At 32.8% G+C, this 13029-nt stretch overlaps 1 protein-coding gene across 2 annotated transcripts in view; it reads left to right on the forward strand.

The window, feature by feature from the left end:
* CDH9 (cadherin 9) overlaps positions 1–13029 on the forward strand; it is a 136981-nt gene that overhangs the window by 104305 nt on the left and 19647 nt on the right. For both annotated transcript variants that reach the window (XM_019812404.3, XM_003981527.5), the window contains exons 4-7: positions 4197–4316; positions 4907–5074; positions 7146–7333; positions 8276–8529. In XM_019812404.3, coding sequence (XP_019667963.1) covers positions 4197–4316; positions 4907–5074; positions 7146–7333; positions 8276–8529 — 730 coding nt within the window. The remainder of the gene's footprint in view (positions 1–4196; positions 4317–4906; positions 5075–7145; positions 7334–8275; positions 8530–13029) is intronic.

The following is a 13029-nucleotide window of genomic DNA, read 5'->3' on the forward strand; positions in this document are numbered from 1 at the left end:
TTTCATATTAATAAAAGAGGATTTAAAAGTTACAGATAGATCTTGATCCTATTTATGGAGGATAGTTATTATTAGTACTAAGATTGACATCACTGTATTAATTGCTTCCTGTTTGGCCCAACGATAGACTTTGTATGTATATCTAGTTTTAAATATAAATGTACATATTATACACACACATGGAAGACACTACATTTGATTTAAGCACTTATTTTAATAAATAAGTAAAAATGAGCCCAAAAGAATTAAACTGGCTTGCCCCAAAACATAATATATTACTATACTATTGTAAACAGAAAAACAATGTTTAATAAATGCAGGGAAAGCTGGATAATTTTAATGCCTTACTATCTGTCCCCACTGTAAAATAGTTATGCTTATTATGCAAAACATAGTTTGGAACACTTCCAATTTTATTAGATTCTTAGTAATTCCTCAAAAGCAACATTTTTTAAGTTTTTATCTCTTAATTCAAATGCCCCCTCATTAAAATTAAATCCAAATAAGAGGAAAGGGAGTGAGTGCATTTTGCATTAAGATTTTAGACCTGTTAATATATAAAACATGTCTAAATACAGTCCATAAATTTTATATTTTTAAATTATACGGTTCTTTTGTCATAAGTAATCCTGTTTTAAGGGAAAATAAATATTAACTCACTATAATTTTGTAGATGTTATTTCTATGCTTTTACTGATATAAATAATCAATTGCAGAGAAAAACTAAAGGATGATCTTAAACTAATAGTTAAAGCCCATGCATAATCAGACAACAAAAAGTGCTTCTATAAATGAAGTAATGCACAGTCATTTAATTCTAATATTATCTTCCTTATATTAGTGATTTTCACTTAAACCAGAGCTAAAAAACTACTACCATTAACTTTGGGGGTAAATAAAGTCTTCTAAAATAAAATGAAATTTCTTTATTATTATCCTACCCTTCTCCCCAATATAACCCCTAATGGTCTCCTCGATACTGTCCCTTTCTTCCTATTTATTTTTGTCCAAATTGTCTCTCCTGTTTCTCTCACACCAACTCCTCTCCTTGCTCTATCTCTCTGCCCCTACTTCCTTCTGTCAAAACCATATACCACATTCCATTGTGTTGCTCAGAATCACTTTTTAGTTAAAATTACAAGACTCTAATTAATTGTTGAAATCTTAAATGCATTAGCATCTTCTGATCAGAACACATAATCTGGACAATATTTAAGGATATATAATGAAGGAAAATGGGATGTATTGATTTTAATATTTATAGCAGAGCCCAACTTTTTTCTCATTGACTGGGTAGTTCACCATACTGGTCTCTCAAAAACTTACCCAGTTCCTCTCCAACACCATCACTTCAACAAGAAATCCTTTTGCAGTTTTCACAGTTGGCACATATAACTCATCAATGAACCCTCTATGACTTAACCCAAGCCCTTTCTTAGCATTCACTACCTGTGGATTCAATAACGTGTCTAATCACAGCCATAATGCCAGACAAGCCACTTAGTAAAGAATTTAGAGTGGTGTTTCTTTCCTCAGATTGTCTAGGATGCATCCCATCTCTGTCACCTACCAGGTGACCATGGGCCACTTCTATATGTCTCAAGGCCTATAGCTTATGCTAATCATAAGAATAAAGTAATGATACAAATTAAGGGCTGGGTATTCTGCCTCGTCTACCTTACAGTCTATAAACGTACATTCTCATTATGACTTTCTGCTGGAAACCATGCTGGGCTTCAGTTAAAATCTGAATAAGACCAGACAGGCCCCTGCCTTTGGAGAGATTACATCATACAGGACAAAGCCTGTAAATAAATTTATCATGATACGACAAATGTCATGTCATATGATACATTTGTCATTTAAGCTTCACTGTAATTTTTTAATCTTTGTTTAATATAAAAGTAAAATATTTAGATTATTTGAGAGCAAATGAAAATTATAAGTATTTCAGAAAATTCAGAGGGAGATAAAAATCAAAATCTTTTAATTCATCTTTATAAACACATATTTACGAAATTGGTACAAAAAACATAAAAACCACCTTCTAATTTTATTGCTAAATAGTACTAACTGATAATAAGTCATTGCATTTATGAAAAAAAAAAGTACAACTCTCCATTCCCTAATGTCCAACACATTAGGTACTTCTCTTTTTTCATTCTGCTGTTATAAATATCATAGTATTAAGCTGTCAGTGTTTATCAGTGTTTATCAGCATTCCTAATCATTACCATGAATCTACAAGAACAGATCGTAGTTTATATGAGTGTTTTTAACATTTTAGTTACATTACAAAATTGATTTTTATTATTTAGATTGAATTACTTTTTTCTTTTTTAGGTCAAGTATTTTTGGATATGTTCAAAGATCACATACCTACAATAAAAAGCAAACAATAGAAAACAAATTTAACAGCAAAATACATTATTAAAAGTGTCAAAAGGTATAGAGAAGTGTTTTTACCTGTTTTCACTATGAAATTATACCCACAGTAAAAGAAAAATGAAACTGGTTAGGAAAATACCGGTCATGAAATTGATGAATTCACTACTTACATTTAGAATACTGATTACACTTAATAATTCATGTTTCAAATAATCCTCAAGTATGAAAATAATTATTATTCTCACTAATATATGTTCACATAAAATTATATTTAAAAATTCAATATAAGTCAGAAAAACACTTTAGTTGAACTTATAAACATTATTGTATTCTATTGTATTATACATATTATATTATAATATAACTATTATTTTTGCCTTGGTCTGGCTAGGACATGAGTGAGTGTTCTTTAAATGACAAAGGAGTACCCCTGGGATGGACGAGTGAGTTGTACTGTGTCTTCTTGCAGAACATATCAATTCTGTTGCAGCTGAGGAAACAGAGGCCTCAAGAGAAAGAACTTAAGTTTTCTATGCTAATTAATTTAGAAAAAAAAACAAAACATAAAAACGAATGCTGCTAGATTCCTATGTTAGTATTCAGATACATTGATGGGAAATGAGCTGTTAGTATAATCTTAACATACAATTAATAATTTTTAAGCATATACATGCAAATTTTGAGAAACATTCATTACAACTAAATTAGACCAGTTCTGAGTGTGTAACGTATGGGGGTTTTAAAGTAAGTGATATGGCCAATATGGAATTTGCCCTGTCCTAAAGAATTTCACAATCTAGGTAGAATCAGAGTCAAACTAGGAAAATTCTATGTAGTATACTAGAAAATGTCATACAAACTCATTTTGCCCAAGGGATACATGGTAGGCTTTAATCAATAGTAGTTTTACAACCATGCTTTGGATCTTTATAGCGATTAGTGAGATATCAGAAAAGCCCATTAATATACTGCATTATGTTTAGCCTCTTTAAAACCTTTTTATCTTTTAAATATAAAAAATTGTGATAAAGTTAAAAGACAGTGGTTTAAGTTTCAGAAAATAAAATTAAACAGAGTAGTGTTAAATTATAGTATTGCATGTGATAAAATCTATACTTTCTTAATTTGGGGGGAAATATCTACTGATTTACTTATGTGCAGCAAATAATATGTAGCATATCAATAGATATAATCATATATGACTGTGTTAACTATATTTTAAAGGGAGGCCCAGACGCTTAATAATCATTTATATCTTACACACACACAAAATTACAGGTCAATTTTATGCCATTTTTTTCCCCATGAAAACAGAGTCCCTCTATTTTTTATTCTATGTATAATATACATTTAATTTATCAGAGTAAAAAGCAACCTGGATGTTACCAATACTGGTTTTATCTTTGAATATACATTTCCAGTAAGCAAGAAATGCATTAATTGAAAATTGCATGCACATTGTATTCAGTGAAAAATTGTTCCTCACAATATTTTTGGTCAACTAAAAGTGCAGTGCATTTGTCTCATTATATTCATTTTTGTGATAAAATAGGTTGCTGATTTTTTTCTCAGATAGCTCAAACAATAAAATTACAGGGTATTTAAAGTTTTAAAAAAATGAAAAAAGAGAAGTGTTTTGTTTTTTGTTGTTGTTGTTTTTTTGAGGCAGCATCATTTCAACACATTTCTTTGAACATGTACCATCATCTAACATACCACATGACCCACCAGCAATAATTTTTCGGAAAGACTGTTTCAAAGTTAGAAGTATTTAAGTATCTTTGTTTGGGTGGGTGGGATTCGTGTAGGTACGTCTGTCATACAAGTGACCGCAACAGATGCAGATGATGCCAACTATGGAAACAGTGCAAAAGTGGTCTACAGCATACTGCAAGGACAGCCATATTTTTCCGTGGACCCAGAATCAGGTAATAGCCTTTCATACTTGGTTTCTTTCTCATCTCATTATGTAATACATCCGGATGCACAATTATAGATTTTTCTGTATTTTAAGAGCTATTGATTCAGTATTATGCTTCCACTTATTCCCCATAGTTATTCCATGGAAATAAAAACAAATTTCATATTATTTAAATAGATTATTTGAACTGTTATCCTTTTAGACTATTATCTACAGAGATTAAATTTATGACACCAAATACAAAATTTGAAATTTAGCACTTTTTGTGTCCTAGGAAATACTCAAAACAGAAAGAATGTGAAAATCATCAAATTAAGTAAGCTTATTCATCTGAAGATTTTTTAATGAAGTTAATTTTTTTTAAATCAAAAAGTATAATTAAATTGATTTAGCCAAGCTCATTCCCTGTACAATAGCCAGTGGAAGAATTCTGTCTGTTCTGTCCATTACATTAAATTGGTTATGGATTTCATACAGTTAGGTACACCAGCTTTTTGGTTGTTTGTTATGATGAACTTCTACAAAATAGATCTTGCATAGGTTAATCTTAGAACTCAGTGATTAAATTGTAAAATATTTGTCTACTTTTTCTAAAAGGCATAATAAAAACTGCACTACCAGACATGAGCAGAGAAAACAGAGAACAGTACCAAGTGGTTATACAAGCCAAAGACATGGGCGGCCAGATGGGAGGCCTTTCTGGAACCACCACCGTAAACATCACTCTGACAGATGTCAACAACAATCCTCCACGATTTCCCCAGAGTAAGGAAGGTTTTATTTCTCTCGCGTAGGAAGCCTTCTCCAACACACTACGAATAGAGGCTTATATTTGTACCAGTGTTTTCACTATTCGGTTGTGAACAAAGACAAATCCACAACCTATCCCTCCGACAAAATATGATAATTTCCCACAAATTGACTTCCCAATATTGGCTGTGATCATCTCACTCTTTCTCTTATCTGTTTCACGGTTTAGAGCACGGACTCTTAGTTCTGACAGCCTGGTTTCAAATCCTATGTCTGTCACTCGTCAGACCTCAGTTATCTGAGATTATCTTATACACAGTTATCCTATCTGTATATAAGAATTATACTCCCTTATTTGATTCTAAAACACAGACTTGATATTTTAAAGTCTCAGATATCAGATACTAGTATTACAATCAACACAAAATGGGTTCAAATGGCAGCACTTGTTTTTCTTAATGGCCCTTTGAGTTGTGGTATGCCTTCTTTCTGATGGCATCTGAGACATGTTTGCTAGTATCTGTTATCTACTTGTAAAGGTCAAATCAGTCAATACCCTTTTAGTCATCACCATTTTAGGCACGTATGTTAAATCCTGAATGCTTTGCATGCCATGAATTCCCACACAAACAGATTCCAATCCTTTCCATTTTGCAGTGAATACAAATATGAAGGGCCTATTTGGAAATGTTCAGTTGAGGGGGTCTCAAATTTAAATTTATGATATTGAATCTAATACATTAGAGCATTTTTCCAAGCTAATCAAAATTAAACTATTTGATGATTCAGCTTTGGATGGTTGACATATGTATCTGATAAATATTTTAAAAAGTTTGCTAAGAATATGAACAATAAGCCTAATTAACATAAATCTAAACTTTGCATTCAGTTTCCTTAAATATAAACTGAAACAGTATGACTTGATGAATTCTCAAACGGCTTGGCACTCTATAATTCCATGATCCATTATAATCTTAGCAAAAGGTTTAGAACAATAATAGTAGTAATAACAAAAAATGTTTAAGAACTATCCCCGGGCTAAACATATAAAAGACATAATTTCATGTAATTCTCATTAAAAAAAAAACTATGAGATGATTGCTGTCATTATCACCCAATTTTATAGATGAAGAAATCAAGGGTTAGAGAATTTAACTTGCCCAGTGATGAGAATTCAAATCCAGGCAGCTGGATTTAGAAGTCCTCCTTAATCACCAAACAAATTAGAGAGAGAAGACTTTGAATCAGAGAGACTTAGTTTTGCATGCTGTTTTTCTCAATTTTATAGGATTGTTTCCTTGAGCCCTATCCCTACTTTGGTATTATGAGGATGGATATTAGAATTAAATAAATTAATATAGAGGGCCTTTGGCCTTATACAGAATGCAGCACATTTTACATGTTTAAAAACATCTCTAACTTTCATTAACTTTTGTTTTTAACTTTTTCCTGTTGATTCTTGAACAAATTGTCACAAACTAAAATCCTTTCAAGGACACCACAATGCAATATAATTGGCTGGAACTGAAGGAAACAGAAACATTCATATCCCTTAAAGGCATTAACAAGCAAAAAGGAAGGAAGGAAGGAAGGAAGGAAGGAAGGAAGGAAGGAAGGAAGGAAGGAAGGAAGGAAGGAAGGAAATTCCTGTGTATGGGTTTATTTTTCTATCTCTGACCTAGAATATAAGAATAAGTGCATGTTTTTGAAATATTTGAAATTGTGAAAATGTATAATGACAATATTGAAAGCTCCAGATAAGCGGTAAATAATTGGTTTTCTTGCCCTCTTAAGTAAAAGTTCTGGATTCTAATATCGTGCCTACCATCTGTTATCTCAATAACCTTGGAGCATCCACTTAATCTTCCTGGAACTTATATTTCTCATTTACAAAGTGAGAGTGCTCTGCCTTTATAAATTATTTTTCCAATTTAATAAATCTATAATTTTTGACAGCTTACAATTCAATATGATGAAAAACTCTCCCAGTTTAAAATTAATTTATTGAAGTAAAAAAGGCAGAGGAAAAGAAAGGTTTTTGTTATCTGAAGATGAAATGCCAAAACAGCTCTGATTGAATTTTCAGGTACGTATCAATTTAATTCTCCCGAGTCCGTACCTCTTGGAACCTATGTTGGAAGGATAAAAGCCGATGACCCTGATGTGGGGGAGAATGCTGAAATGGAATACAGCATTGCTGAAGGAGATGGAACAGACATGTTTGATGTCATCACTGACAAGGACACACAGGAAGGGATTATAACTGTCAAACAGGTTTCTTTACGCTGTCTTCATTTTTTCATTGAGTGCTTATAGTTTATTTTTGCTTTTCAGTTAAGGGAAGAAAAGCCTAGGATTTATTTTTCCCATCTTTACAGTCTTCGTAGAAGGGGGTATAGTTGTGGCTTCATCTCAAGTTACGCATCTTCACCACTGACACTTAAAAAGTGATACAAAGCCTTAATTGCTTGTGCTTATAGCAGACACTCAAGGTAGGACCAGATAGCCTCGAAAGTCCTTGTTTTATACTCTCCCTGGCTGAAAAAATAGGCATGCAGTCATAACTTTATTTCACACACTTTTCAAAATATTCCAATTTGTCTCTTCAAGTAGATGAAACTTGAATATGTGTGTTTTACTTTGGATTTCTTGATTTTTAATGCAGTGTGGGAGAACACACTGGATCTAGAATAATCCAGCTAAATATTGATCATGTTCTATTTTCCTGATTTTTCTGTTTCCATTCACATCTTGCTTTCCATAGTGTTAAGATGAATGAAATATGCTTTTTCTTTTTAAAATATCAGTTTTAGAAATGTTGGAATTAAGGGGGCAACTTATATGAGCAGTTTGCTAAATCTCTACTTTATTTTATATTTACTCTGATTTTAACTTTGTATAACATTAATAACAATAGCAAATAATCTGTATATCCATTAGATAATACATTTGCCTGTGACCATCAAAATGTGAATTGCATTAATAAGTGGGATTCAGTCTTAATGTGCATACCATTATATTCAGTTACCCCCTATGAATAAGTGTAAGACAAAACAAAAAATTACTAGTTTATTTGATATACCTATGCAGCAATAACTGAGGAAGTTTTTTAACCACAATTCCTGGCACCAGTAACAGAGCTGGATATTCAAATTTAATATTGTCTTCCCTTGTCATATCTGCTATATTATACTAATTTTTCTTATTTAACTCCAGAATTTAGATTTTGAAAGCAAAATGCTGTACACTTTAAGAGTGGATGCAAGTAACACTCACCCTGATCCACGATTTCTACACCTGGGACCTTTCAAAGACACAGCTGTGGTCAAAATATCTGTAGAAGATATAGATGAGCCTCCTGTGTTTAGTAAACTTTATTACTTGATAGAAGTAGATGAAGATGTAAAGGAGGGCAGCATCATTGGACAGGTTACAGCATATGATCCAGATGCTATGAACAATTTAATAAAGTAAGTATTTTGTGATAATTTAAGTTTGCAGAAAAATAATCATCGTCCATTTACAAGCTGTTTGAAAAAAATAACATGGTATTATGTATGATCAAGTACAGTGATAAGACTAAATCCTTCCATAGCACGATTCTTAGTTGAACTAACTTCTAAGTGATCTCAATATATTCTTGTATTTGACTCATCATTTTGCAAGGTAGATCCTATTATTATACCTGACTGCAGATGATAATATTAAGACACAGCATTTAAATAACTTGCCAAACAATTAGTCAGTGGCAAAGCTGGATTTGAGAATCAGGCCATCTGGCTCTAAGAGTCTGTGATTTTAATCCCCCGCTGTAGTGATTCTTATCTCATTGCCTCTCTTGGAGAAGTCATAGTTCAAATAATAAATGACCTAGACAAATAAATTAGAAGAAAAATTTGTTCTAGGAATGCTATTAAGAGATAATTTGAAAATGTGGAAACATCTTTTAAAAATAGTCACTAGGCATCAAAATTTTTGGAAAAAACAATATGTCAACCTTTTCTAATAACAGAGAATTAGTAAAGAAAGTAATGATACTCGCAAATATAAAACATTAAAATTAGTATCATATTGTGTAGTATAGCGTAAATACTTTCCCAAAGTTTGAATATAGTATGGACCATTTCAAAGATTTCAAATATGCCAGAATCTTAAGTGATTGTTTTATATGGTTCTTAAGGGGAATGTAAATATAGTTGTGAAATTAATGAATGAATACAATGGGTGGCTGAAGATGAGTGTCTGATTGTGGCATTAAATTCATGACATGAGACTGTCAAACATGTTGCCTATCCCTTCTTCTGTAAAATAATGGTTACCGTTTATTGAGCACCTGGTATAAACTAGAGAGTCTGAAGAGATATATATTTATTAGCTCAGCTCAGCCTCATTACAACTTTATTGGGCAGGTACAACTCTTATCACCCAAATTTTATAGAAGAATAAATAGAGATGCCAAGAGTTAAGGACACAGTGTAATATAGTTAGCAGACCAAGGATTCAAACTTCAGTTGATCTGAATACATAGCCAATTCTTTAGCAGTCATACTCTGCTTTCCTAATGACCTGTTTACTAATTAGAGATAATTAATATAATGTGCTGCATTTGTAGACTAATTTGACTGACTTCAGTTATACAAGGTAGATCCCTCAGGGACAAAATTATGCAAAAGGCAAAACATGTATTTTGCCCCTCAGAATTTGGTCTAGTTTCTCTTCATTTTCCCCATTTCCCACAGTAGGGAGTTTCATCAGCTCCAGCTACAGACATGTTAGCTTAGAAAATTACAGCCTTTTTAAGAAAATTATTTTCATGTTTATTTATGAGAGAGAGAGAGAGAGAGAGAGAGAGAGAGAGAGATTCCGAACAGGGGAGGGGCAGAGAGAGAGGGAGACACAGAATCCGAAACAGGCTCCAGGCTCTGAGCTGTCAGCAAAGAGCCCGACACGGGGCTCGAACCCACAAGCCATGAGAACATGACCTGAGCCGGTCGGACATTTAACCAACTGAGCCACCCAGACACCCCAGAAAATTACAACCTTTTCATTCTTCTTTTTGAACACTTGTATTAAGATATTATTGACCAACAATAAACTGCACAACTTTAATCTGTATGATTTGAGAAACTCTTGTATATTCTTACACCCATTAAAACATCATCAAATTCAAGATAATGTAGATATATCTTACCCAAAAAGTTTCTTCATGTCTTTTTAATGCCTCCCTCCCAAACTTCCCAAAACCCACCCCTGATCCCCAGACAAACAACGATCGGGTTTGTGTTGATATAGGTCAGAATGGATTCTGTTTTCTTGAATTTATACCAATGCAATCATACAGTGTTTATTCTCTTTCGTCTAACTTGTTTCACTTAGCGTAACCATATTGAGACTTTTCCATGTTGTTATGTACATCAGTAGTTGATCCCTCCAATTGCTGAAAAGTATTCCAATGTACAGAAATACCACATTTTGTTTATCTGTTCACTGATCAGTTGATAAGTACATATACAAATATTTGCCCATTGGTATTTGTATAGTTATATGTTTTCACTTTTCTTGAAAACATACCTAGAAGAATTATGATCAGATCATCAGGCAGATATGTATTTAACACTTAAGAAAACAGCATATTATTTAAAGTTAAACAATGGCTATACAATTTTACATTTTAAAGTGGCTATACAGTTTAAAGTGGCTATACAATTTTACATTTTTACCAGCAATTATGATGGATTCAGTTTCTATATAGCCTCACCAATACTTGGGAGCCTCTTTAGCCATTCTAATAGGGGTATAATTGTATCTCTATGCCGATATGTTGTGCGTTTTTTCATATGTTCAATATGAAATATGTTTGATTTATTTTTCATATATTGAACAAGCTCTGCATTATTGGGATAAATGTCACTTAGCCACATTATGCTATTGTTATTATATATTATTGAATTCAATTCACTAAAGTTTAAAAATAATTTTGCACTTTTTTTTAGAAGGGGAAGGGGAGAGGGAGAGGGAGAGAGAATCTTAAGCATACTCCAGCACAGATCCTGAATCAGAGTCCGATGCAGGGCTCAATCTCAGGAACTGTCAGATCGTGACCTGAGCCAAAATCAAGATTAATGCTTGACTGACTAAGCCACCCAGGCGCCCCAGCACTTATTTTCATTGGGACATTATTTTACAGTTTTGTTTTCATGTAACATCTGTTTGGATTTAGAGTCATCGTAAAACTGTCTCACAGGATGCAGTCATAAGTATAAGATCCTCTTTTAATTTTTTGGAAGAGTTTGCATAGAAATGACATTATTTTCCCCTAAATGTTTAGTACAATTTAAAAGCAAAGGATGACATTCTCTTTTTTCTATGAGTCACAACTACAAATCCTATTTCCTTACCAGTTGTAAGACTTCAGTTTATCTTAACTCTTACATGAGCCTGTTTGGCTTTGTTTTCCTTTTCCTTCATCTTTCAGGGAATTTGGTAGTTTCATCAAAGTTGAAAAAAAGTTGTTCATAATATTCCTATTGTCCTTTTGATACCTCTAATAATAATAGTCCTTCATGATACTGTTAATTTGTATCTACTTCTGTCTTTTTGCTGACCTGTGTGATTAAATGATTTTTTCAATTGTTTGTTTTCTCTTTTTTTTCTCTGATTATTCTTTCTTCAGCTTACATTGAGTTTCATTTGCTGTTCTTGCCTATTTCCTTGATTCAGAAGCTGAGATCATTGATTTGAGACCCATTCCTATTTTCATATGTACATTTTAGTGCTAACTAAATTTTTTATTTATATTTATTTATTTTTATTTATTTAGTTACAGCTTTAGAGGCCAAAGCTGTTTTTTCTACCAATACAGTAAAACTTTTGCATTGCCCTAATCTTTATTGTTCTCTTTGTAACTTGTCAGTTGTTCCTTAGGATGCTTTTAAATTGTGTCACTACTTTTAAGTAATTTGATTATGATGCTCCTGTCTATAGTATGCTTCATTCATTTTGTATTTGAAGTTTATAAAGCTTCCTGAATATGTAGCTTTATGCCTTTCTTCAAATTTGGAACAGTTTTCAGCTGTAATCTCTTTAATATTTTTTTGCCCTACATTCTTCTTTTTAAGGGCATTTAATTATAATAATACTAGGTCTCTTGAAAACGTAACACAGTGCACTGGTGCTGTTTATTTAATCTTCTCTTTTCCCTCTTAGTCATTTTAAATAGTTCCCATTCATCTTCATCTTCAAGTTTACCAAGCTTTTTTTTTCCCCCAATATCTAACCTGCTTTAATTCATCTAGAATATTTTTCATTTTACAGGTTATAGTTTCTCCTCTGAAAGTGTTTTTCTCAGTGTTTTCAATTGCTAGGATTTTCTTCAATCATATTTTCTTTCAGTCATATTTTCTTGTTTTTTGCATGCCTGTAAGTTTTGATTGGATATCAAACATTGTGCTCTCACTGTGGTTAGTGTTAGATAGCTTTGCATTTTCATAAATATTCTTGAGCTCCATTCAGATGTGTGATTAAGTTACTTGAAACATCTTAATCTTTTTGGACCTAGCTTTTGTGCCCTTTTTCTAGACCTAATTTTACCCAATAAATCAAGCAAAACCTTTCAGGGGCACTTGGGTGTCTCAGTCGGTTAAGTGGTCTATTCTTGATCTCGGCCCAGGTCATAGTCTCACAGTTCAAGGGTTTGAGCCCTGCATCCAGCTCTGCGCTGATGGTGTGGAGCCTGCTTGGGATTCTCTCCCTCTCTCTCTGCCCCTCTTGCTCTCTCTCTCTCTCTCTCTCTCTCTCTCAAAATAAATAAATAAACTTAAAAAAAATCAAGTAAAACCTTTCTGAGTAGTCTACCAAAGCCCCCTGAGTTTGAACTTTTTCCTTTGGCTGGTGGAAACTAGAACCCTTCCCTGTGACAGGCTAGTTCACAGTTTCATTCCTTCTTATCCTTGTGACTGAATACCTCTGTT

The sequence above is a fragment of the Felis catus genome, chromosome A1 (genome assembly GCF_018350175.1).
Source record: "Felis catus isolate Fca126 chromosome A1, F.catus_Fca126_mat1.0, whole genome shotgun sequence".
NCBI lineage: Eukaryota > Metazoa > Chordata > Mammalia > Carnivora > Felidae > Felis > Felis catus.